The sequence below is a fragment of the Nicotiana sylvestris genome, chromosome 8, assembly GCF_000393655.2.
Source record: "Nicotiana sylvestris chromosome 8, ASM39365v2, whole genome shotgun sequence".
NCBI classification, from domain to species: domain Eukaryota; kingdom Viridiplantae; phylum Streptophyta; class Magnoliopsida; order Solanales; family Solanaceae; genus Nicotiana; species Nicotiana sylvestris.
Window position 1 is genome coordinate 50,318,604 of NC_091064.1, and position 26,730 is coordinate 50,345,333.

The 26,730-nt window shown below is 37.1% G+C and overlaps 1 protein-coding gene across 5 annotated transcripts; it reads right to left on the reverse strand.

Annotated features, from left to right (window-relative positions):
• Nucleotides 1-7,031: 7,031 nt before the first annotated feature.
• On the reverse strand, nucleotides 7,032-25,993 carry LOC104210898 (ribulose-1,5 bisphosphate carboxylase/oxygenase large subunit N-methyltransferase, chloroplastic). 5 transcript variants are annotated; one of them, XM_070155668.1, is made up of 12 exons: nucleotides 25,903-25,993; nucleotides 22,251-22,349; nucleotides 21,967-22,092; nucleotides 21,258-21,552; nucleotides 19,529-19,647; nucleotides 10,052-10,184; nucleotides 9,450-9,526; nucleotides 8,549-8,746; nucleotides 8,082-8,271; nucleotides 7,813-7,994; nucleotides 7,553-7,653; nucleotides 7,032-7,474 (listed from the first exon to the last, which is right to left on the reverse strand). In XM_070155668.1, the coding sequence occupies exons 1-12, from the start codon at nucleotides 25,915-25,917 to the stop codon at nucleotides 7,339-7,341; spliced, it is 1,671 nt and encodes a 556-aa protein (XP_070011769.1). In that variant the 5' UTR covers nucleotides 25,918-25,993; the 3' UTR covers nucleotides 7,032-7,338. The 5 variants fall into 5 exon arrangements, with proteins under 5 accessions (XP_070011769.1, XP_070011772.1, XP_070011770.1 ...); XM_070155671.1 differs by having other exon boundaries at nucleotides 21,258-21,588; nucleotides 25,903-25,942; XM_070155669.1 differs by lacking the exon at nucleotides 25,903-25,993 and adding an exon at nucleotides 25,583-25,896.
• Between the last annotated feature and the right edge of the window lie 737 nt (nucleotides 25,994-26,730).

Sequence of the window (26,730 nt, forward strand, 5' to 3'; positions counted from 1 at the left end):
CTCATCAACAGGCAACCATCCTAGCGTCCATTGTATTTGGCTGGCAGTAAGAGCTTGAAAGAACGAGGTCCATGCCAGGACTCCTTTGGGCAAACTGATCTCTTTGGTTCTCGTGTAAGATTCTTCTATGCAAGTCTTTTCCGGGGAACCATGGCTCAAAATCTCGGAATGATGGCAGAGGTGCTCGGTCATCCATATCTGTAGGAGCAAGTTACAACCTTCGAAGAAATTTCCCCCAGCTTTACAAGCTGTAAGAGCTCGAAAGATGTCAGATACCACCATAGGCGCGAGAGTACTGTCACTTTGCGTGAGTAAAGTGCTGACGACCCCGGATATCTTCAAATCAATGTTTCCGTCTTTCCTTGGAAATACCAGAAGGCCCAGGAACATCATCATGAAGGCTACCCGTCTGTGTTTGTCCCACTTATGCAAAGTCAGCCTTCCGGCGTCCCTTTCGGGAACATTCGGCTATTTATGACAAAACAACATCACCTAATTTATTCGTGACAGAATTAAAATTTTGACACATTTTATTATTATTATTATTACTATTTGCTCGTTTTTTTTAGTAAAAGGCGGGGTTGAACCCGATGGGGGTTGCCTACGTATCTCACATCCGGAGAGAATCAAACCGGCGTAGTTCGGTACATCATGAATAGATGAAATCAATTAAACCCAGAAAGCAAGAATATATTTTTTATTATTTTTGAAAAGAGGCAAAGACTAAAGAAAATATTTATTATATATATATCTTTTTTTTAAGGAAATATTTGGACTATTAGTCTGAATTTAGAAAGGAGGTACTACGAAAGAAACAACATTTTTTTTTGAATTATGAATTTCCCGTTTTTTTTTTCTTTTGCTTTTAAATAAATACCCCTTTTTATTATTTTGAAAGTGATAAAAAGAAATTTTTTTTATATGTTTTTTTTATTTTAATAAATCAAACTAGAAGAAAAAAAATTTTTTTAGGAAAATTCTGGTGAGGTTTTTACACTACTTGGACATTGGTTTTATTTTTCCAAAATAAGTAATTATCCCCCTACACTGCTATTTTCCCCTTTTTTAGAAACCGGTCAGCATGCGGAACCGAAGCAGATAGATGCGCAAAACAAATAGGATGCAGCAGGGTGGTCTTTTTATTTCAGGTTGCCTGTCCTAGACGGACCCAACCCCTGTGTTGAGCCCCCCTAAGTCAAATGCAACGTGATGCAAATAAACGTTCCTACTAGGGATCCGGCATGCAGTTTCGTTATACTAGGTTTATACCCTGGGTATTTGTTCTAGACTGTGTACCCGAGCGGACAACTCGAGTCGAGGAGGGGGCTACGTACCGGGGACCCGCGAGATCGTCCGGCTTTGTAACTTGTCCGACCTCTTTCTTATTTCAGGTATTGACACTAACAGAATAGGGAGTCTCGACCAGCGAGCTTCTCCCCGGAGGTAAGAAGAGAAAGGTTTCGGCACAGTTTATATACAGTTCAGATAATATCAAAGCGGTAAAAGACAACATTTAGCACGTTATGCAAAAACATGTAATAAAGATCAGATAATAAAGCCAAATATAACAATTATTCTAAGCTCGAATTCTTGAACCCTGAACCAGTGGTTCTGGGTCGTCAAATCCCCAGCAGAGTCGCCAGAGCTGTCACACCTCCTTTTTGCATGCCCGCCCCGAAGGGTTAAATGCGCGAGGGAAGTTTTTCCAATTTAAGTGACAATATTCGAAATGGGATTATTTATTTAATTCAGAGTCGCCACTTGGGAAAGGTTTGGTTTTTGGTGTCCCAAGTCACCGGTTTATCTTGAATCCCAAATCGAGGAAATTTTCGACTTTTCCAAATGAAGTCTGCGAACCAGAAATTCTAAGTAAGGAATTCTGTTGACCCGAGGGAAGGTGTTAGGCACCCTCGAATCCCGTGGTTCTAGCACGGTCGCTTAAATTGTTATAATGGCTAAATATCTGATTTAAATACATGTTGTGACTTATGTGCTTTTATTAAGTTTAAAACCGCTTTTATTATTATCATTTATTTTTATAGAATTGCAACGTCGTGAAAATGCATCTCGAACCACGTCGCAATCAATGCACCCGTGATTGTTAACACATTTCGACTCCGTTGAGATTTGGATTCGGGTCACATCAATGTGCACCCGAGTTTAAGAATGTAATTTAATTGAGCCGCGCCTAAAGAGTCTAAACGTGTTATTATTTTTGGGGAAGGCCATGAAATTCACTAAACGGCATGTCCTGAATTCTAAATATTTATTATATTTAGTTGTTGAGGGCCCCGCAATTGGCATTTTTATTTGGCGAGGCTCGTCTCATTATTTTTAAAAATAGGATATCCTGAAGCGACTACATTTCTATTACATTTGTCTCTAAAAAAATAAAAGAGAAAGATACCAAGCTTACTTGTTTAAACTACTAACATATTAAATCTCTACTATGTGTGACGAGTCCGAATTTTGCTTGATTGCCTAATATGAGGTGAGAATCATTTCATGCCTTGTCTTCAAAGGGTGAATAAGCTTTGTTAATTTTATAAGGGAGATTGCAAGCAAACCAAATAACACATACTAAATTTACATTAAACAGAACCTTAAGTTTGAATTTTAAAATTAACTTATTTAGGCTTGATAAATGAAATCGGCTATTTATTAAGAAAGAGTACTATTAATTGGATTCGAGAATGCCTATTAATTTTCCTCAAAAAAGTCATAGCATTATTTCGAAACAATGAATCTATATTGAAGCCCATATCGAACTTATACAGGGACAAGTAGTCTAACAAGAGGGTTGACATACATTGTCACCCTGTTAACGTAACGCTGCATGAGAATTAGTTTGGGGTACACTTATCTTGAAATTAAACGGAACCAAATATAACAGATTTGACAGTTCAGATATCTAAACCAAAATACATACGGATGATTGCTGTGATTCTATGTTATAATGTCATAACTAAAACAAAACATAATGGTTGTATGCATTGAAACACATCTGATCTAACAAGAAAATGCTATCTAATAGTTCATCTCAAATCAGAAGGTATGTTAATTCATACAGAATACTTGCAGTTTGAAGTTAAACAAATACATGCTAAACTAACATTTGACCTATTTTTGAACAGTATTATAAAGTAAACAGACATTCGTTTCTTTATTTCTGCTTCAAACTTCAAACTTTCAACAACATATGGTTTCAGAAGTTGTGTACCTGGAATGTTTTACAATTGAAGAGAAAAGAGAAGTCAGCAGAGTAACAATGACAACAAATGCAGCAGCAGTAACAGCAGGTAACCAACAGGACAAATCCCAGTGCAAGATGCAGTTAGAGCCGATGGAAAAATGGCAGAATGAAGCAAATTCCCAGTAGTATGGAATCAGAATTTAGGCAGAACAAATCCGGAAATGAACTAATGCTACAACACAACCAGTAACCTCAATCAGGACTCAGAAGAAATCAATATGGAACAGGCAAATCCAGGCCAGTGAGAATCAAGACAACGATGGAAATGCAGTTCCTGTTTTTGTGTTATGCCTCTCTAAATATGTATCTGTATGTTCTCCCTATTTCTTTCTTCTTATGAAATTTAGTGTCAACTTTTAGTCCCCTCTCTATCTGTTTCTTCTCTCAGAACTCAGCTCAATATATTCAGTTTGGGTTCCCTATGTGTATCTGTGTCTCTCTGTGTGTGTGTGTGTATATGTCAAAATCTGTGTTAAACTGATGGAAGTTCTCCCTTTTATCAACCTAAAATCAACCCTTTAACAGCCTGTTAGACAATCAGCACACCCCTCCCATGTGCTATCTTCTTTTCAGTTTCCACTTACCAATTAAATAAAAACAAACCCCATGATATTCCCTGGCAGACTTACTTTTGAGTAAGGTTTATTATTTCTGAAACTAAAGCAGAGTATGGGCAGCAGAATGTAATCTGACAGCATATGCTGTCAAACTATTTTAATTCAAAAGAAAAGGCCTTTATGCACATGTTGTGCACAAGTGCACATGCCCTCCAATTCTAACTGCAACTAAACAAAACCAATCCCTTTATATTTCTGATTCAAATACATCAATTGTAAGTAGTTATAGTCGATTCTCAATTTTGATTCAAACAATATTCAGCGAGACAAATCAAACTGTTACCATTCAAACAGCTAAAACTATTTGACGACATGTATCGAATCGACTATACTAATTACAACATACACAATCAAAGCCAAGGATTAGAATCAAACAGTATCAACAAGGGGTCAGATTGCACATGTCAATACAGAGGTTAACTTGGGGATTGATTACTCAAACAATTTCAATTCAGTCAATTATGCCGTTCACATACACACACATTATCAGTGAATGAGGACACATTTGATTAAATACAGAGGTCCAGGCAAGGTGTGAGAAAACAGTTGGTAAAATTCAAAACACAAATTACACAAAACATTCGGCCATACGAACAGACCTTTAAACCACACACGTACTGAATAACAAAGAGAAAGCAAACTTACCTTAAAACTTTGAAAGAAGAAACAGAAAAATCAACTTGTGTTTGAACAGACCCTTCTCAAGGTTGAACGGACTTTAATCGAAGTGTTTCTCAAATGAGAAACACTTCGATTAAGGTCCATTAGACCCTAATCTCTTGGTTTAAACAGGCACGGAACAGGCACGAGGAACCCTAGGGTTCAAAAAATCAGATCTGGGATTCGTGTTTCCCTGGTCAGATTCGGACCAAACCAAGCATGGTTTGGTCACGAGGGGGGTCTGGGGACTGTCTGGTGCGAAACTGGGGTCAATCGGTGTAAGTTAGGTTCCGACTCGAATCTTCAAATGAAGATTCGAGAAGGTGGGAGGGGATTCGAAATGTGTAGTTGGTGGATTTGGGTTCAGGACGGTGAGGAGCATCTATGGTGTTAAGGATGGGGTCACCGGCGTCCATGCCGCCGGCTTTCATGGTGAAGGTATACAGGGGCGGCTAGGGTTTGGAGGTCTGAAGTCTGTGGAGGGGACGACTAGGGCCTGGGGGTTCGGATAGGGGGGCAGGGTAAAGGTTATAGGCTTATATAGTTAGTGAGGGGTTGATTCCTAGCCGTTGGATGGGGTGAGATGAAGCGTTAGGATCCTTCAACTAACAGGGAACGGTGTCGTTTTAGACCTAAGGGGGTTGGGTCGGTCCGGGCGGAATGGATCGGGTTTGTTCATGGGTTAATGGGGAAGTGATCTTGGCCGTTGATCAATCTGAGATCAACGGCCTAGACCAAGCTAGGTCACTACGACGTCGTTTGGATGCCCTGGGTGTCAGCTGGTGTGGACCGGGTTACACATGGGGTTTTGGGTTTGAGTTTGGGCCTCGAATTTAAAATAAAAATAAGCCCAACTGATTTTCAACCCAATTCTGCACTCTCTTTTATTATTATTATTTTTTTTTATTTTAAAACAAAACCTAAGTAAATCAAATTAAAATTAAATAAACACTTAATACAATTATTTGCACACATATATTAAAATATTTAAAACAGGTAAAATCAAACAAAACAACAATCACGGACAAGGATGCATATTTATGATTTTTCTATTTAATAACCGGATTACGGTTCAAACAGCACATGACACATATATATATTTTTTTTTGTTTTAATAAAATAAAAATGGGCAAAAATCATAAATAATTAACAAAGTGCCATGTAAAATCCAAAAATTGTACAGCAAGGCCGATCGCTATTATTTTTGTTTCTTTTGGAGTGATTGTCGCGTAAAACAAAAATCACGTGCTCACAATACTCGGCATTAAAAAATAATAATATAATATAGAAGATAGAGAAAAGAATATAAAAAGGAATATTCTTTTTTGGAGTAAAAAATAGAGTAATGGTTGGAGTTAATTTGCTCTATTTTGGAGTAAAGATTTGGAGTGAAAGGTTGGAGATGCCCTAACGGACTCCAAGTCCAATATAAACTTCATTTAAAAAATATCTTTTCACCTAGTCAGCCCCTAGTTTGTATCTCACTATTTCTTTTAGAGAATGGCAGGAATAATGAGAAATAGACAATACTTATAAACAATTAGCAATCAAGTCATGCTACTAAAAATAATTATAAAAAGTTATAAATAATATACCACGTTCAAAAAATCTAGGCAAAAAAAGAATTTTTAATGGGTATGATTACAATTCGTCGAAAACACATAAATAAGGCAATATACAAAATTTGAGAGAGGTTGGAAGTAATTTGAACTAGTTTGGGGTCAAAATTTGTTATTAATGATGTACAACATTCAAAAAACCTAGGCAATTTTTTTTAATGAGTATGATTCGAATTCGTCGAAAACACATAATGAGGCAATATGCAAAATTTGAGTAAGAATGTAGGGAATTTAGACTGGTTTTGAGTCACAATTCGTATTTAAAATCGAGTTTAAAAATTTCTCTATGAAATGTGTATCTCTCATTTATCTCATATGTATTCAACGGATACACATTTTATACATATGAGATACACAAATTATAAACCGGAAATACATAGTTAGATAAACATATCATCTTCTACTTCAAATTTGGTTCAAATTTCAAGAACTACTTCAAAGCTCCCCAAATAGTCACAAAATAGAATGTAACTAAAGTTCATGAGGTGGAGTTTGAGTTTAATCCAACTGCCAACAATAGAGCTAAACTACACAAAGTTCAGGTTGATCTTTTAAGGTATTTGCACTTAGAGGAGTTCTAGAGGTAAAAGGCAGGATGCAGCGGAGGAAAATGTTTTTCAAAATATTTAAGCGAACCAAACATAAGAAAATTGAAAAACATTTTCCTACATACCAAACACACCCTAAATCTAATATAAACATTAATGCTTCTCGAGTTGAAAGGCACTAGAAGGGAGGAGTGCCTAAAAAGAACCAGTTCTGCCTCCTCTCCTAAGTTTACTTTCTTGTTAAACCTATACAAGCTAAAAGGTAGAATTACACATATATTACAATTGAAATACTTTTCTCATAAACATACCACGATTCCAAATAGAGGCGATGAGAAAACTAAGAATCACTGAGATGATAGCCTGAAAATTGTGAGAGGATTACAAAATTTCTACTGGCTCTGTTGCCTAAGAATAAGACAAGAACTTAAATTTAACCAGCTAGTAGGAAGAAAAGATGGTTATAAACCACTTGCCTAGATTTCTTGTTAGAGAAAACTATTATCATTGTTTCATTGGTACGACAGAAAAGGCTAATTCAGTCGGACCTTTGGTACGGAAACTAGAATGGACATATAACAAAACTCTTTGAAGCCCACACCTCATATACTTAGCACACACTGTCCCTTCCCGTAATGAAACTACAATCTATATCTTTGCAGTTCGCTTTCTACCAACTCACAACCTGCCTGGCACGAAGCAACAACGGAGTAGAAAATCCTCCTCTGTAAATATTTGAAATCCAGTGCAAGCTTTGTATCCCAACTTGTGGTCTCCCTGAAATGTAAAAATAAACTATTGCTTAGGTCGATGGAATTCATTTCTCTAGAATGACATGCTCATCATGTCTGTTACCTGTCATCAAGTTGAGCATCTCCTAGTGCATCCGTCATATCTTGGAACATAGAACAAAGGTCTCTAAGTATTTCGAGTTCAATTTCCAACTTCTCTGGTGTCTGTAAAGAGTATATGTATGTCAGGTGAAGCATATTCATGGACAATATATATTTGACATTAGCTAGAGGAAAAAGAAATTGTAAAAATTGAGAAGAAAGTAAGACATAGGGGATACAGGGTAAAGAAAAGTGGTAACATAGAAACTTATGAGGGATTACAAGGTTGAATGTTTGCAAAAAAGGATTCCGAGATCTACGCATATGATCCAGTAGAGAAGGCGGTAAACCATAACGGAAGAAGCCACGATTCTTTGAGAACCAGGTTCCACGAATCATATGGGAGGTCCAATCAGACGTAGGGCCAGTGTCCGCAAAACCTTCATTACTTTCAACATCAATATCTGCCACACAAACAAGCCCTTGTTTAATACGCACCAACGAATTTATTGTACTTGGGTACGAAGAGATTTCACCGTAGAGAAATTTACCTAGAGGAATCACATCGTAGTAGTTGTCTAGTTGTGGGAGAAAGCCATAGAAGGTCAGTAAATGAGAACTACTGAAGTTTCCATAGCCAAGAAAACATTGCTCTCCTGCATTGCACGGTCTTGACAAAGGAAATTTAATAGAATTTGTCGTGAAATCTACTTTTCCATAGTGCACTATGTGCGGACAACTCTGAAGGAAAGAGAAATGACAAAATCCAGAAAGACGTCAAAAATTATGTGAAGAAACTGATTTTCAATGGTGTTTTGATACTCTTTGAAACTCTCAACACAACAAGATATTCCAACTTATTGATATTTAAACTTTTGGGGACATGGATGGTATGTCACAAGAGCTTAAATCAGCAAGCAAAGGTACAGCTCCATATACATCAAGTAATTTCACAAGATTAGACTTCACAGTTACCATATAAGGGAGGAATAAAGATTGTCGGGAGGAATACACTTACCGAGTGATTAAGAAACCCTGCAATCGGAACCAAGCAGGTCCTTAGTTTTCCGTCATTAAACATAATTTTCATGCTATTAGAGTACCAAAGTTCACAAGCCCATAAGAACTGCTCCCAGGTGTACAGCTCTGGAGGAAATACATCCAGATGATCATTGCATAGGGCTGGAAATAATTCATCATACTGTGTACGCAAGTGCTGCAAGAACATTATTCAATTCATGCTGGGAGAATGGGACATGGAATAAACAAAATACAAGTTCAGAAATATAGTGCTAAAATAGTGTCACCAAGTCAACTTGAATTGCTCTAGGCTCTCACGTTTTATGGTGACTTTTAAAGTAGTAGAGGAAATTAATATACTAATGGTAAACCAAATTGTTAGTTAGTTGTTATGTAAATAAGCATAGTCCTACATGGAATAGGAGTAGTGTAGGTATTGTGTATAGTTATAAATAGGGGTACTTGTATTATAGTTAATACACATCAATAATATAATTTTCCGAGTTATTAATTCTCACATAAATATAGACAGAAGAACAACTTACTATCATTACCAATTGAAGGAATCTAGGGATAATTGTTGTAATCTAGAATATTAGATTACTGATTCTTTTTGTATTTTATATGATTCTGTACAATCCCAAAATCCCAGATTTTATGGGATTTAGGTGATGCTGCTTCTCAACCTGTTCTGTATATAAAGCCATATACATGACATTGAAAGATAAGAGTGAAAGAGAACCACCTTACTTATATGTTATCACAATCAAATTATCGAAAAAAGAAGCAACAAGAACACCTGACCTTTTTCTACTGATTATGTTTATGCAAATTTTTGGGGAAACTTTAATGTTCGATCAGCATATCAACCTAAAACAAAATGGATTAAAGATTGAAACCTCTTTTGCTTGGACAATCTCTTCTAACAGCAAGGTTCCGTCTAAGGACATTATAGCTTCAATCCCAAAACTCAAACCTGTATAGTATACATGACCAAAAAAGGATGTCATATAAGCCATGAAGCTGAACAATAACACACCCCTGAAGAAGATAAGAAAAGTGCAAGCACATTAAAATAGAGGAATATGGCTTCAAATAAGGAACAACGAGATATAGAGCATATTGTACTTTGATTAATCATGTCAAACTCTTGAAGAATTTTCTTTCTTTCTATTGGGTGGGTAAATAGACTGGGTGGAAGGAGCAAAAGGTAAACTTTAAATAATAAGAGGGTGTTGGTAATCTGTACAACCAGAAGGATACATGCAATTTCAACCCAACTCTGCACCTACAACACACACATACATATACATAAACATAATTACGTGTAAACGCACACATATGTAGATTATGCACTTACGGGTTAGTGGGCTAAGGTCGATAAGTGATCACAAGACAGAGACAAGTACAGAGGAAGGATTAAACTCCATACTAAACGGGATTGCAGACCAGCAATACCTTATTCAATTCGAGAAAAAAACATCATTTCAAAGAGACAAACCTGTTTTAAATTTCTCTGGCAGTGTATCGAAGTACAACTTAAATTTGGAATCAGGATTGTGCCTCTCCTTCATGCTCCACAACAATAACATTGTTTCTGCTGACATACCCTCCACTTCTCCCAAAATGGAGTGCTGCCACATAAATAAGACGACTGTTAGCTACTCTTCTTATCAAGTTGTTAGTGGTATCAGTATAAATCAATACACTGTTATCAGCTTTCATGCCAATAAAGCACGGGAAGAAGTCATGCATGGTGTTTTGATCAACATAAGATGCAATTTCTGATGCAGGTTTGAGAGATTTTATTATACAAGAAGATGAACTATTGCAGACATTACTTTCAGAACTTTCAGATAGGATTATATCTTGATCATTTCTCGAGTTAAAGATGGAAGTTTTAAGGCAGCGCACTCATTGAGCATTAAGAATAGACAGATTTTTATTTTGAATGGATGGGATGAATACTTCAAATTTATCAAGCAAATAGTGCCTTCTAAGAGTGGCTTCCGACCATTGCCCAATTTTATGGGAATGTGGTGACTAGAATAGAGGCAAGGATTATTTAAGTTCGAGAGTATATGGTTTGAACATGCTGATTTTGCTGAAGCATTGGTGGAACTCCTATGAAGTAGAGGGTCAGCATGATGTTATTTGGTTGAAAAATTAATGCTGCTGAAGAATGATATCAAAAAATCGAACCGTGAAGTGTTTGGCAGCCTTGAAGAAAGAAAGGGTAAGGCTATGGCAAGACTAGAACAGTTGGATCATAAAAATTTGGAGATACAGGGAGAAGAAGAGAATAACAGCAAAAGGGACTCAGAGAATTTGAAGATATTGCTAAAGCTGAGGAAATTTCATGGAAATAAAGTCGAGATGCCTTTGGATAAAACGGGGAGATAAAAATACAAAATTCTTTCAAAAGCAAGACAATCCTCACAAGAGATATAACTGTATTGACAGAATTGAAACTGATGGAATATTGGTGGAAGAAGGATTCATTATTATGGAATGCTAGTAATGACAGAAAGTTCTCAGTCAAAAGCTGTTATAATTTGTTAAGGAAAAATGCTAAGTCACTAGGAACCTAATTGGCCTTGGAAAATGATATGGAGGAACAAAGCTCCCGTAAAGGTTGCATGTTTTGGTTGGACTGCTGCTTCGGAAGCTTGCCTTACCCAAAATAATCTTCAGTAGAGAGGCTTTGTTCTTTGTAGCAGATGTTATTTGTGTAAAGAAGAACCGGAGACTACTAATCACCTTCTCTTGCATTGTAGATATGCTAGAAAGTGCTGGGAGCTCTTTTCCAATTTATGTGGGATTTCGCGGACCATGCCTCGGAATGTCAGGACCTTTTGAATGGTTGCCAGCATCAGAAGACACATAAAGCACTTAAACAGATTTGGAGAACCATATCTCTGCATATTCTGGACCATTTGGCTAGAGAGGAATAAAGCTTGCTTTGATGGGTAGAAAGATCATATTTTTAGAATAAAAAATAAGTGTTTGCATAATCTATTTCTTTGGTGTAATAGCAGTATGGTAGATCGTATTGATCATTCCATGGACTTTATGGAGTTACTTAGAAAATGTTGTAATTAACTGCATGGATATTCCCAGCAGTTTTGTATTTCTTTCTAGTACAATCTTGGTATGCAATTACTAAACCTTCTTTACCTTTTCAAAACAAAACAAAAAAAGTAAAAATTATCAGGGAGCATATTGTAGGTTTTTTATGAAAATCTTTTCTCGGAAAATGAAAGATGGAGACCAGTGTGGCAAGATGATGGTTTAGCCAGAGTCTCTGAAGAAGAAGGTGATTGGCTTTGAAGGCCTTTCACGAAAGAAAAGGTAGAGGCTGTTATCAAGCTCCTTGATGGAGACAAGGCCCCTGGACCTGATGGGTTCAACATGTATTTTTAAGAAACATATGATGCAGCTTTCAGGAGATTTACAATAATTCGAATCAATGTAGATTTTGAAATTTCTTGAGATTTAAGAATATTTTATATTTATTTTCATATTTATATTTTAGATGTTATATTATGTTCAAAATATTTTCAATTAGATTATCCTTATCATTACCTTAGTTTGTTTATCTTATTTTTAATTATTAATTGTTTTAAGCGGGATTGTCTGACCAATGTGAAGAGACCTCGACTAATCTAACAGGAGACTCAACCCCCCCCCCCCAAAAAAAAAAAAAAAAACATAAGTTGTCAAAGTAATCCTGCCCATAAGCACAGGTTTCCAAGAGAATATTAAATATTATCCTTATCTTTTCATAGAAATGAAGTTCTAAATCTAGCTTGTTCAGGGTTCTCTACTTTATAAGTAGGTCACAGTGTACTTTGTTTTGACACACGAAATGCTTAATGCATTTATCTCTCTTCCTCTTATCTTTTTTTTTTTTTTTTGAGAAGGTAACAATTGTATATTAATATAAAGACTTCACTGAAATTGTGAAGTCACCCATAGTTACACTGTGAGTGTCCATACAAAATAAACAAAAAAAGGACACTGTACACCCAATATCTTCTTAAACTAAATCTAAGGCATCTAAAATGGATTCATGATCCTCCAAAAGCTTTCCTTTACACCAAAAATAAAAAAGAGCTACACATTTCATCTTTATCTTCTGAATATTGTTGAATTTTCCTTCAAAGCATCTTTGATTTCTCTCTTCCCATACTGACCACCATATACAAGCTGGGACAATTCTCCATCTCTCTTTGTCTCTCGAGATTGTTCCCTCTTTATTCCAGCTAGCTAGAATATCAAGGACTCTACCCAGCATTGCCCATGGAACTCCCCTTAAACTAATGAAGATCCTCCATATCTAGATAGTGTATTTGCAATGCAAAAAAAGATGGTTGATTGTCTCTGCCTGCTCCCCACATAAGTAACACCTAGAACACTGTAGGAATCCCCTTATCTTTGATTGTCTCTTCCTCTTATCTTTCCCCCATATCAGGTTGCGAGTTGGTGCATCAGACAAGGTTCCTACAAGACTATTGGAATAGAAACAATTCATTCCAAATGGACATGCAATTCTTTTTTATGAAGTAACGTGTTGTATTAAAGGCATCAAGAAGATGCAGAAAAAGTACAAATTGAAAAGCCTTGGTTAACTCTAAACACAAAAAAACCTATATAGTTGGGAGTTAACCAAAAACCAAAAATATGACTATTAAGCCATAGAAAGAGAGCTAATGAAATCTGAGAGGGGAATAACATCGTTTACAGGGGAAAGGTAATTCCAACTAAACACGTTCATCAGACACTTAGATTTCAGTAGGCTATTGGAAATTGAAATGCAATCAAAACATCTGGTGTTCCTCTCTGTCAAATACACCAAAAAATACATGTTGGGATCATTTGCTAGATCTTCTCAATGGTTTTGCCAACTTTCCACGAGCACCAGAAATAGCTTCCTTAATATTCTTAGGAGTAAACCAACTGATACCGAAAAATGCTAAAGCATATTCCATATATCTGTTGCCACTGGACAGTGCAAAAGAAGATGATTTACTAATTCCTAGTTGTTGTGGCACATGTAACATCTATTTACTAGCTGAAAGTTTCTTCTGCATAAGTTGTCCTGGGTCAAGATAGCATCTCTAAGGACAGTCCAAGAGAAGCACATTACTTTTGTAGGTAATTTTGACCTCCATATATGCTTTCATGGCCAATTCTCAATCATTCCATTTGATGCACACAATTTATTATATCCTCCCTTCACTGTATATGTACCTTGTAAAAATTACCCACTTTAGGCTATCTGAGATTTGGGGGTTTATTGTGAAGCCTTCAAGAATTTTGTATAGGTCAAAGATTTCATCAAGTTCCCAGTCCTGCATGTTTCTCCAGCAATGAGGTTCCCATATGCTCCCTGCTCTCTTCTGGGCTATTGTTGAGTTAGGTTCAATAGCCATCTGATATATGCCAGGGTGTGAGTCTTTTAGAGGTTGATTTGGGAGCCACCTATCCTTCGAGAATTTGACAGAGCTGCCATCCCTAACTTTGAATGACACCTCTTGAAATAATTCCTTTTTTAGATTGTTAATATGTTTCCATTGCCCCACTCTATGTGGAGCTCTGCTTTGCTTTGTGCTCCAACTGTCCAGCTTCCCATACTTTGTTGTGACCACCTTCTTCCATATGCTCGTGGTTTCTTGTGCATACCTCCACCACCACTTCATTAGAAGACTCTTGTTGTGCTTTTGTAAATCTCTAATACCCCGTCCACCTTGGTTCTTTGGCATAACTACTTTGGACTATTTAACCAAGTCCCTTCACTGTTACCTTCCCTTAGAAAAGATCTTCTGATTTTGTCCAGTTGCTTCTGAACTTTGCTTGGCATAGGAAAAAGAGACATGATGTAAGTTAGAATACTGTCCAGAACACTATTGATCAGTGTCAATCTCCCTCCCAAAGACAAATACTGCATTTTCCATGTTGCCAGTCTTTTCTCTACCTTCTCAGTAACTTCATTCCAAACATTAGTTGCTTTGTACTTTGCTCCCAAAAGAAGGCCTAGATATGTTGTTAGGAAAGAGCCAATGCCACAACCCATAATGCCAGCCAATTCTTCCAAACTAGGCACCACATTCACAGGGTAAATTAAACTTTTCACCATATTGATGTGCAACCTTGAGAAAGCTTCAAAAAGTAATAGTGTCAGATTCAGATATTGCACTTGTAGCTTCTCTGCCCCGCTAAATATTATAGTGTCATCTACATATAATAAATGTGATATTGTGACTGAGCCACTGAGGTAGCTGCAATATTGCCCACCTTAAACCCTTCAATCCACTACATTTGTTTCGCATTGTCAAGCATTTTGCTTAATCCTTCCATGGCTAAAATGAATAAAAAGGGAGATAAGGAATCTCCTTGTCTTCTCCCTTTTTGTGGAGAGACCAACTGGAGTTCTGTTGACTAAGAATTTAAGATGGAGTATTTAACAGAAGTGAGGCTAAATTTAATCCATTAATCCATCTCTCACCAAACCCCATTCCCTTCAACATAGAGAGTAAATATGACCGGTTGACTTTATCAAATGCTTTCTCTACGTCAAGCTTGCAGAGAATACTTGGAACCCACTCTTGAATCTCCCATCCATTAGCTCATTAGCTACAAGTGATGCATCTGTGATCTGCCTGTTCTTCATAAATGTATTTTGTTCTCTTGACACCAACTTCCCAATTATTGTCTTCAACCACTCTGCTAAGAGTTAGGCTATAATCTTGTACACACTTCCAATGAGACTTATGGGCCTAAAATCTCTGTGTTCAATTGCACCTTTCTTTTTGGAAACTAGTGTGATAAAAGAGGCATTACTGACCTCACCATGTAACAATGCTGATGAAAGTGGTTAAGAGCACCCAATATGTCAGCTTTAATTACATCCAAAGCTCCTTGATAGAAGGCCATTACGTAACCATCAGGACCTGGACTTTTGTCCCGTGCACACGAGTGAATTGCTGCCATCACCTCTTTCTCTTCAAAAGCTCTTTCTAGCCATACCTTCTCATCTTATGTTAAGCTAGCTAGATTTTCAAAGTTACTACTAGGCCTCCATACTTCATTTTTAGTGTACAAATCTTGGTGGAATCTCAGGATTTCAACTTTAATTTTCTCACTTTCTTAACTAATTTCCTCCCCACAGTATGTTTATGCAATTATTTCTTCTGTGAGAATTGGCGATTTACTGAAAAATTAGGTGTTTTTGTCTCCTTTGAGCCACAGACACCTAGAATTTCGTCTCCACGAAACCTCTTCAGCCTTTGCTATCTGTTGTAGCTCAAGCTTCAGGTGCATTGATTCCTCTTTTTCTGCTTGTGTCATAAGTCTGTTTTCAGTTGCTAGTTCCAGTAAAGCTAAATCCTCCAGTAGTTTAGTCTTCCTTGCTTCCATCTGATCAAAGGACTCCTTATTCCATCTTGTGATGTCTTTTTTCAGACTCCTCAGTTTCTGCATCAAAATGAAGTCTGGACTACCCTCAACTGCATAACTAAGCCACTAATCCTTGACCTTATCCATAGAGCCTTCAACTTGAAGCCACATATTTTCAAATTTAAAATACGAGGGGTTTGCTGCCCAATCTGCACATTCCAATAATAGAGGTTTGTGATCTGAGGCAACTCTTGGAAGCGCTAGTTGCTTGATTGCTTTAAAGTTTTCATTCCACTCGGGGGTATAAGGAACCTATCTATTCTAAAGCTTACAAAGAATCTTCACCTCTAAACCAAGTGTAATGAGCACCCTGAAGAGGCAAATCTATGATGCCCAGATCGTGTATGATATTAGTAAAGGATTTCATGGCCCTGGACCTCCTTATACAATTATATCTTTCACTCTCACACCTGCAAACATTGAAGTCACCCCCTATGACCCATTGATCATCCCATATTCCTCTGATGGCTGCAAGCTCATGCCAGAGAAACTCTCTCTGGGTTAGTACGCACGCCATACACCCTTGTGAAGCACCATCTAAAATCCTCTTGGGTGCTTTCAAACATGCATGAGATAGTGTATGAGCCTTGATGCAACCCCCCCCCCCGGGTTGAGCCACTGTCTTTTATCCCAAAGAACAATGATACCACCACTTTTTACAATTGAATTGAGTTCTGCCTAGTCGACCCAAACTTGCCTAATCCAATATGGTGACCACTCTTCTATTTTTGTTTCTGGAAGACAAACTATATCTGCTTTCCATTTGTGTACCAATGATTTTATTGTGCTTTTTTTCCGCTTCATTTAGGCCCCGTACATTCAAAATTAGGACTTTGATCTTCATCCAGAAAAGGCTTTGTAGTGTCTGTCCCTTTCCCATGTCTTCTTACCATCATAGTTCATTCCTCATCTCAACCTTTCCAATTCCAGGGACTGCTTCTTCTTCCCTTTTGTCTTAATCTTGAGTGAAGATTTCTGATTCTGTTCTTGTCTTTTTGTTCCATTCGCATGACCATGGGAAAAATTTCATGTTCGAACCCCACAACATTTACCCCAAACACCTTGCATGCTTTGAGCATCGCTGACTTGGTCCATCTTGAGGTTTCAATAACTTTTGGTGCACCGATAGCTTGCGAATCAGAGTGGCCCATACCATACCATGGAAGAGAGAGAATATCACAAGAGGAAATCAGCTTCAGAGCTGCGTACTATTTCTTGCTTCAGCAGCGGTGGTCTTGGAATAATCATATTCATTGGTTCTGCCTCGTCATCTGCATCTGATGGAGAATCGCATGCAAAGGACGGAATCTGCTGCTCTGTTATTTGCTCTTCTACATCTTCTATTTCAACTGAGAGGGTCGAATCTATTTAACCATGGGAGAGGGCTATTTCGTTTAGAGCATGGGTCGATGAGTGGTCCAATAGCCAGCCATTTTTGTCTATAGAAGATGCCCTTCTTTTCCTTGTTTGCCCTTTAAGCCTTTTGCATAATAAAATTGATCCAGTTTTCCGCCCAATTTCTTGTCCGCCTCTTTATCATGTCTGTTACTAACACTAGGGGCTAGCACACATGGCGGGTCACCCATTTTGTTTTGAGTCGCTTTTATTACGTTTGAATTAAAGTAGCTTTGATGTCTGTGCATAGCGCTACTACACAATGGGTTTTCCCCTGTCATCTTCGAGTTGCTTGAAGAAGCCACCACCAGCGCAACCTTCTGCCCTGTCTCCACCGTCTTCCTTTTTCTCCACCCCTGCAATTCTGTCTGCATCTTGGATTATCTTGGTTATTTGGTCCTCTAAAATTGATACTTTATATTTCAAATCATCAATCAGCAGATCCAATTCCTTTAGGGGATCAACATTTTCTCTATGAACACGGATACGAGCCCAATAGAGATTAGATCTGTGTTTTGTATCTTCGTCTATCCCGGCAAAGCCACCACATAAGTCACCGAGGTAACAAAAAGTGTTCCTTGTCCATCCATGTAATGGAATACCAAATGCCTTCACCCATTTATGACCAGCTTCATTTTTGCCGGAGATGACCCAGTCTCCAGTGACCACCACACCAAAGATAGGTGCCTACCATTCCAATACCAATCCCCTGCTTTAATTCTGGCTGCTTCTTGTCTGGATGGGAGCTCAAAGAGGAATTTGTTGTGTGCTAAAGGAGTGATTCTGAGGCTTGTCGTCACCTGCCATCTTGAAAGGAACCATTTCTGGATGACTTCAGGATTGGGGCTGGAGCGGAAAGGATCGTTGAAACAGCCAACCAAGCATTTCGCTAGAAATTGAGAGCTCTCTACAGTTGCTTTACAGGAGGTTTTTCTTTCCTCTAGCTGTGTGGGCCATTTTGTGATTGCTGCAGCAGTCAAGAAGGATCTTTTTTGCAAGTCTGCAATTTCCTTGTACTTGTAGTTAGAGGCTTCCCCCAAAAATGTAATATCTTTCCTGCTATGTCACCCCATCCCCTGTTGTAATCAACATCTGGAATGATGATTGCTTTTTCCCTGTCCCCAACCCATGTTTCGATTCTGAGATATCTGCTATGAATGTTGTAATTTTGATAAACTCTGTAGATGTATGCTTGAATCTTCCTCCCCCATATTCTGTAAAGATTTCCCTAGCCCCGTGAAGCTTGCTGCATTTGTTCGCATACCCATCTCAAATTTTCTTCATCGATCTTAATCTGACTAGTGAATCTATGGCCATGCTCAATCTATACGAACCATCGGTCAAGACACTCGCATTCTTAAATAAGTTCGAAAGATTATCTCCTGCAATGAAAAAAGATTTCCCTCCCATAATAAAAAGAAAGTACACTAGAGAAAAGAATCACCGGAAAGAGAAAATTAGAAAGGAATGAATAAAGGCAGCACATTTCCCAGGTCAGAGCTCATGTCTTTCTTCTGAAACTACTTCTGGGCCTAAACTTTATGGACATGCAACTGTATCCTCCCTTCTAAGTCCTTTTACCATACAAGAATTACGATCTAGAGGATAATATCAAGTTTTCATTTATAAGCACTTCAATCAACATTAGAGTTTAAACTGGACAATGCACCACTATGTTCGGGATTTTTTCTATAGCTGGACAACAGCTAGTCTCAACTAGAAGGCATGCGAGATTTGGAACACTTCCCCTTTGGTCATTTGGTGGACAATTTGGACAGAAAGAAACAAAAGAATTTTTGAATGAAAATATCCTTGGCCTTAAACTTAGTTATATTTTCTCGTTAGGTTTTTGGTGCAACTTAGCCTATGTAGATGATGTTGATTCCTTGCTAGATATGATCCGGGAGTTGCACAATATGTAAATTTAGAGGCACTTTCTTAGTGTGGTTCTTTCCATTTATAAGATATACCCTTATCAAAAAAAAATATGACAAATGGCAAGTTACGCGAAACACCAAAATAGTACAATCTAATTGCTGAATTATTGGAGCAAGCCAAGGGAAAAGGCAAGAAGAAAGCATAAATAATTTAACCAAGCAAATGCAATAACATTGACAACATGTACCATCTGAGACGCATGCACAAGATTCTCTGAAATGACAATGGATAAAGGGATCTCCATGGCTATATCTCCAATTCTCATGTCTTGTCTTGCAACGGCTCCCCTTCCCGCTCCCTCAAAATCTGCATCATAAGATACACAAGAGTGAAAGGAAATGAAAATAGTATTTCCACCATTTTCAATCAAGAAGTTAGCTGTTGAAGGAGCTTGTTACAGTTTGTGAGGGACACAATGCCAGGAAATTAACATAGAAAGTCTCAGATTAACCAGTAATGTCTGCATAACTAGTAAGGCTAGGAAAGTATGAGACTGGAAGAGTAGGAGTTTATAGGACTGCATATGGTTGAAATAATGGGAGAAGCATGACGGTTAGGATGTTGTAGAATAACCGGAGGATGGTGCGAGTTTTTGCAATCAAAAACAGAAAAAAAAAAAAAAGAAGAGAAATGTTTTAGCAATGTTGTTAGCAGGGTATCAACATTGGTAAAATACAAATTCGAGAGGCAAAGGATGACAATTGTTGTAGGAGTCTCACCAAAAATTCCACAGGAATAGCCACCAAAGGTAAGCAGCATAAAGCATTATAGAAGCAACAATAGCTTCACCAGAAAGGAATAGAACTGACTCATACTTTCCACCCTTGATTAGATGCAAATAAAGTAATCATTATCTTGTCAGCAAGCGTGTTCTGGATTACTACTTATAAATGTCATCACTAAAAGCAAGATATCATTTTGTCTATTACAAAAGGAAACAAAAGGAGCACGTGCTAATTTGTTTTTGTTTCTTTTATTAACATTGGTGGAGCTTAGGCCAGCTTGAATGCACCTTGACTAATCCACTGAGCAGCCTGTTCAGCCCACAAGCTCATTTTGCCTAGGTAATCCTGCCCACCAAGATTGAAATGGATAGGCTCACATGAAGTGTTCCAAGTTGCTACTCCCATACCTCAACCACAACACGTGTAATTGATACCATGTGCTAATTTGTTTCACTAACATCTTTTATACAAAAAAACAAAAGGAAAAACAAGTTTATGGGCAAAAAAAAATGCTCTTGTAACAAGTTTAACTAGAAGTAGATGGCAAGAGGTTAGGACGAGTAGAGTATGGGCAAGAGGGTCTCCAGGGTGAAGAGGATGAAAGGAATAAGCAAAGAGAGCCCGGCAATGGAAGGCAGCAAGTTAGGGTGCAGAGAGGGAGAGGCAGAAAGTTAGGGGAGGGGCTGCAATAAGTAGTGGCAATGGAGGTAGATTCGCATGGGAGGCTAGGTGTGAAATTGAGTTGGTAGTACTGGGAGGGGATACAATATGACAGGGTAGGAAGAAAAAAGGTTCTAATAATAAGTGAAAATACATTCTCATCTTACAAAATAGGCTTTGTCTTAAAACGTTTACAAATAAATGAAATTAAAACAGCAGCAAATGTTCTTCCTTTATGTGCGAAGTAGTTTCTGACGTCAATGACAAATACAACTCCGAGCAAAAAAGAAGGAAAGTTACAAGAGTCTTTGGTTACACCAACCAAAAGTTCAGAACACAAAATTTCACATAAACAGGGAAGTTACAAATGTAAAGGTAACGCTGAATAGTTGTATAGTTCAGAGATTAAGCTCCAATGCATAGCCCAAAAAGGAATACGAGTTTTCTCTTTTCTTCAGCATTTTCAATCAGGTATGCCAAGAATAAACAAGTTATCTTGACTTTTAGATTAATGGTTAGATAAGAACTTACAAGATATCTCTAATTGTGACTTCACACCTTCGTCCTCACCCCATTGTTGTAAACATTTCTCTTGCTCGCAGCTAGATACAGTAACAACTTTTCTCTCCTCTTTGAAGTTCTTTGCCACCTCAGAGATCAAATTGACAGTTGCAACTCGTAATTCTTGCAATGCAGTTGCTGCAGAATGTTCTCCACCCAACTTCGCAATTGCTGTGAGAATTGAATTCAAAGCTTCCATCTCATTCCTTGGACTATTAAACTCTACCAGATCGGTGACATCTTCTCCACTAAAGTAGAGTTCCAGCTGAACCAAGGACAATTTTTATCAGTGCAGCTCAACCTGGAGATGATTATCATTATGTTGGTGGCAAATGAATGGTTCCTTCTTCTGATAAGTTGTGGCAAGCTGTGTTAATATTCAGAATTGAAATTCTAGCAGAAATCGTTTTTTTGGAAGATATACAACCGAGCTAGTAAGTAAGGAGCTCGTTAGAAAAGCAACTAATTGCACATCTTTTGCTTAAATACCAAATTGCAGGCAATTTAACTGTTCTATCAATGATAGGTTGTCCTCCAAAAATCAAAGCATTTAAGAGGAAATCTCACAAAGTATCCCTGCTACTCTTAAAAAGCTACTCGAGGAAAGAAAAAAAAAAGTGTTATTAGCAATTAAAAGTTACTCAACCACTTTTAGAAATTAGTATTGAGAAAGCAATACCTCATCTAAGTTTATGATTCTAGCTCTCTGAAGCATCAAATTTAAGGAAGACTTCAGTTCAACGGTACTTGCAGAACTCTGTATGTATACAAATTTTGCATGAGAACCCATTTCTTCCAGCAGTTTCTGTAGACAAGATTAGATGAGATACCACGCCCAGGGAACATGAGAGAAACATAAAGATCAGACTTTGACGAGTTTCTATATGGACAATGTAACAAAACTAAGGGGGGGAGGCGGAAGGAATAAGGACTATCAAAGTAATCAGATTCAAAACCTCAAACCTTCTTTTTCTTGAAGAACTTGTCATTTTCAGGAAGCTCAAGTATCAACGAGAAGTCGCCATCATTATGAGCATCATGAGGCAACTTCTGCTTCAACAACTAAAAGGAAAATAAAATGGGAAGTACTTCAGCAGTAATTACACAAAATATAAATCTATAATTTAATCGTATTAACAACTATAGAAAATATACTACGTTCATATTACAAGACATATATATCTAGCTTTTTTCTTAATTTTCATGATCAAGAAAATAGCTACATAAAATTTATACATTGACACATTCAGCCCAAGGTCGAATCTTGGGGTTTCACAGTTCAGTAATTCTTGGAAAATTCACTGAAGCATCCAATTCACTTGAAATGGTTATCTGGATGTGTTTCATTTTTCTGATATATTCAAGAATCTGATTCAGTTTTGGTGCTAAAGGTTGACGCAAAAGTCGATGCATAAACTTTACCATTCACAAATACAAAGATGAAAGTTTATCTCTCTTTCTGTCCCCAGAAAACCCTATTAGTCTTACCACTCCCTCCAACAACCAGAAACTGCTGACAACGACCAGCTCCACTCTGCCGCTTTACCCTCTATCCCTAAAAGTTATTCCGCAGCGCGTTGGTCTCCTCTCTCTCCTCTATCTAGCACTCCCTATCTCCCCTCTTAAATTTCACCCTTGAACTGCCCTCGCAAGCCAAATTTGGTATTTGACATCTTATCCGTAAATATTCAAAATAGAAAACCTAAGACATCATATTCTAATCAAAATTTTGTAACACTAGGAAAACAGGTATATATTAAAAAATTATATTCATGTTGTTTATGATCATCCAAACATAATTCGACAACAATGTTACTACAGTTTGCAGGATTGCATTCCTTTTAAATTTTACAGGCTTATACATGATTAGCTCTGTTTTTTATTGCATTATAATTGATATTTCAACCTATTCTGCTTCCTAGGTTTTACTCTGTTTTCAAGGGTAACTTACTCACAATTGCTAAAATTTACTACAGTTTCAAGTTGTCCCAATTTCCCTGAAGTGTGGCATCATCTAGAAAGAATAAAAACAAAGATATTAAAAGGGTTGATAGAAAACGATAACTTCATTGTTATCATGTTCATCCTTGCAATGTACATATACAAGTCTTTTCCTGCATTGAATATCCTCCAAAAATAACCATACTACTCAGTAGTTTTACCAGTTAAGGGTTATGGTCTTACAGTTGTAAACTTGTAATGTGGTTGCGCCTTTGAACTTGAAACGTTGGATTCTGGTAGTTTATAGTCACGAAGTCTTGTCATTCAAATTCTTATCTGTTGGATTGTGCAACTTAGTCAGTCCTATTTGGATTGGTTGTTTTTGAATTTGTAGTAGATTACTATCAGGTTTGAAAATTTCTGTACTACAAAATTTTTAGTTTTTAGTAATGAAACCATTTGGCTACCGGAAAGCCCTTCCATCATAATTTTGTTAACAAGTTTTCTTCCTCATTCGCAAAGCTTAAACTATATTGCCTCCCGTACCTGCTTTACTTATTTCTTAACTAACATTGCCTCCTTACCTCAAACCCCTCCCCTGGTCCTCCCAGCAGACTTACAAACCCACTGGCTCGAAACCACAACCTCCGTGAGACTTAGTGGATCTACAAAAGTCTAGCTCTTTTAGTTCTATATTATAACTTGGTGACTGTCTCCACTTCCTTCCTCACTTTATCCTCCCTCCACCCCTACAACCCTACCCTTCTCCCCACCCCTTAACCCTCTCTTCCCATACCACCCGCATCCCCTTCCCCTTCACCATCCCCATCTTTATCCCCACTCTACGGTACCAAATCCCCAACTCTGCTATCATTTTCACTTCCTACCAAAACTTGTTTTGAGAACATTTTTGTACTCACCAAATTCATTCATTCTGTAATTTCAAAACTTAATATTTAACTTATGACACATGCAAGCATTATGTTGTCATAGTGGAAACAAATATAGACAAATGAATATTATGGTTACTAAACAAGGCGTAGGTTCTTATTTTCAAGTTCTAATTAAGCTTTTCATGTTCGACAGTTTGCCACTTTTTAATTGTCTTATGTTGGAATATTATTTATTGACTGTTAGCTTTTTCACATTCGTAAGTTTTCGGTTACATTAATTTCGAGCTATTGATCAATGTTTTGATCTTGCTTAGGACTAGGCTTCCTAATCGATGCACTACCCAAGTGCCAAACTACACTATTTTTGTATTATCGTAATATAGGGCTTGAAAATGCAACCGAAAAGGTCCAATACTTGGGCTTAGATCCCTATTCTTAAGCTAGTGCACCCTGCTATGCTCTGGTTCTTGAAATTGGATGACAGAAAATTTTGGAAATCAAACTGGTGGAATGACAATCCTATACACACCATGATCAGCAACAATATGAGCTGCCCAACCACTGGCAGACAGACATATTGAGAAGCGCTTCACCTTATGTTCAACTAGAATATCTCTAGAAGTTGCTTTTCCACTGAATTACTTGATATATTTCTCATTTGAATCAAATCAGAAACTTCGATAGCAGTAGTTAAATGCACAAATCCAGTCCATAAACAAAAATGGAGTGCCTGGATAACTCCTTGGAGTATTAAGAACAAAATGCAAAACAAGAAGAAAAAGAAGTTCAATCAATGGTCAAATAGAATGTTCTAAATGAAAATAAGAAAACCAACTAGATATCCAAACAAAAGGAGAACACTAACGAGATTTCAATGTGATACGCTAATATTCTATGATACAAGCAATTCAATCACTACAAATTGCTCAAAACTCTACGTTAGCAGAACAAGCAGGTGTCTTTGCAGTTTGCACAATGAATGATGAACAAACATGATGGTGGAATCCTTTTGCTGACACCATAATCATCATTAGAACTAGAAGTGTTCTGATAATTTGGAAGTGATGATGATTTAGCTTACCTTAACTTGGTTAACACAAATGTTTCATGAATTAAGCAACCCCGCCACTCCAAACCTTTAGACAATTACGAATAATGCAGTTTCTAGGCGGTTTCTGCTTTTCCTAATGTCGTTCGGTTTCTTGGTACTGATTTTCCTCAATATCACTATTAGATTCATCTCTATCTACCATCCTATAAGTGGGGGTAAGGATGGAAAGGAGAAAGTTGGTGAACTTAAGACATGGAGTACACCAGCTGGATGTTTTGCTTTTACAACAATAATAATTTTGATAACTACAGTATTCCATCAAAGAACCACGTAGGGGTATATAGAAGAAAATTTTACAGCAGAATAGATTAAAAACATAAGAGAATAGAACTGAATAGAAGACAAATTACCTGTAAATTTTTCCATATAAAGGCTCCAAATACCTAAGAACTGTCTATAAAAACCAACAAAGGTTTTTAAGATATAATTAACACAACTATGTAGTAATTCCCAAAATCAATTCCCCTATTTTCTCGTGATTAATTGTCAACCATTACTATAGAATATAAAAAGCAATGGCTAGATAAAGTAGCCCAAAGTTACTCAAGAGAAGACGAAACAGAAAGGAAAAAGAACTGGCATAGCTATTGTCAAAAGAAAACCTCCAAAACTGCAACGGTCAAGCAGCGAACCAATACTAAAGTGAAAGAGTAGGAAAGCTGAAGTTTACCTCAGGAGTATCCATTGATAAAGGAAAATGGAAGAAACTTAACTGAAGCAACTTCAATCCAATTTTAAAGGAAAAAAATGGCCAACTTTACCCCCCTTAACTATTGAAAATAGAATAACTATGCCTTTAATGTTGGCACAAAAGGCACCCAAGTCGCCAAACACTAAGGGGTCGTTTGCGGGGACGTGTTAGCAAAAAGCAAAATAATGCAAGCGTTAGCTTTATGCATTAATAATGTCTTGTTCAGTATATTTTTTACCTTGTATATAATTAATACTTGTATTAGTTATATATTATACTCGGCATTATCCTATGCACAAGTAATGCATAGAAAACTATGACATTAGTAATACCAAGCTATTAATGCATGCATTAGCATGGTTAAAGATAAAATTGTCCTTAAAGTCCTTTAAAGCTAGAGAATATAGAGGGCATTTTTGTAAACAACTATTTTACTTAAAAATTATGCAATGCATTATAATTTTAATACACCACACCAAACAGTATATAAGAAATAATATCTGCATAACTAATGCTTGCATTACTAACTCGTGCATTACTAATACACCTTATTCCGCACTATTCTTATACACCCTACCAAACGAACCCTAAGGCTATTTCCAACCCACCTCCATTTAATATAGTAATTTTGCTCCAACTCAACTGCAAATTTACCCATTTTCGAGGATGATCACTGTGACACTATTCATCCACTCCATCATTGTTTTCTATTATTTAATTATTTTAATTTATTATAATATATACCTAATTATGTTTATGTAATATCTTTATAATATTAATATGTTTGCATACAAATTATATTATTTA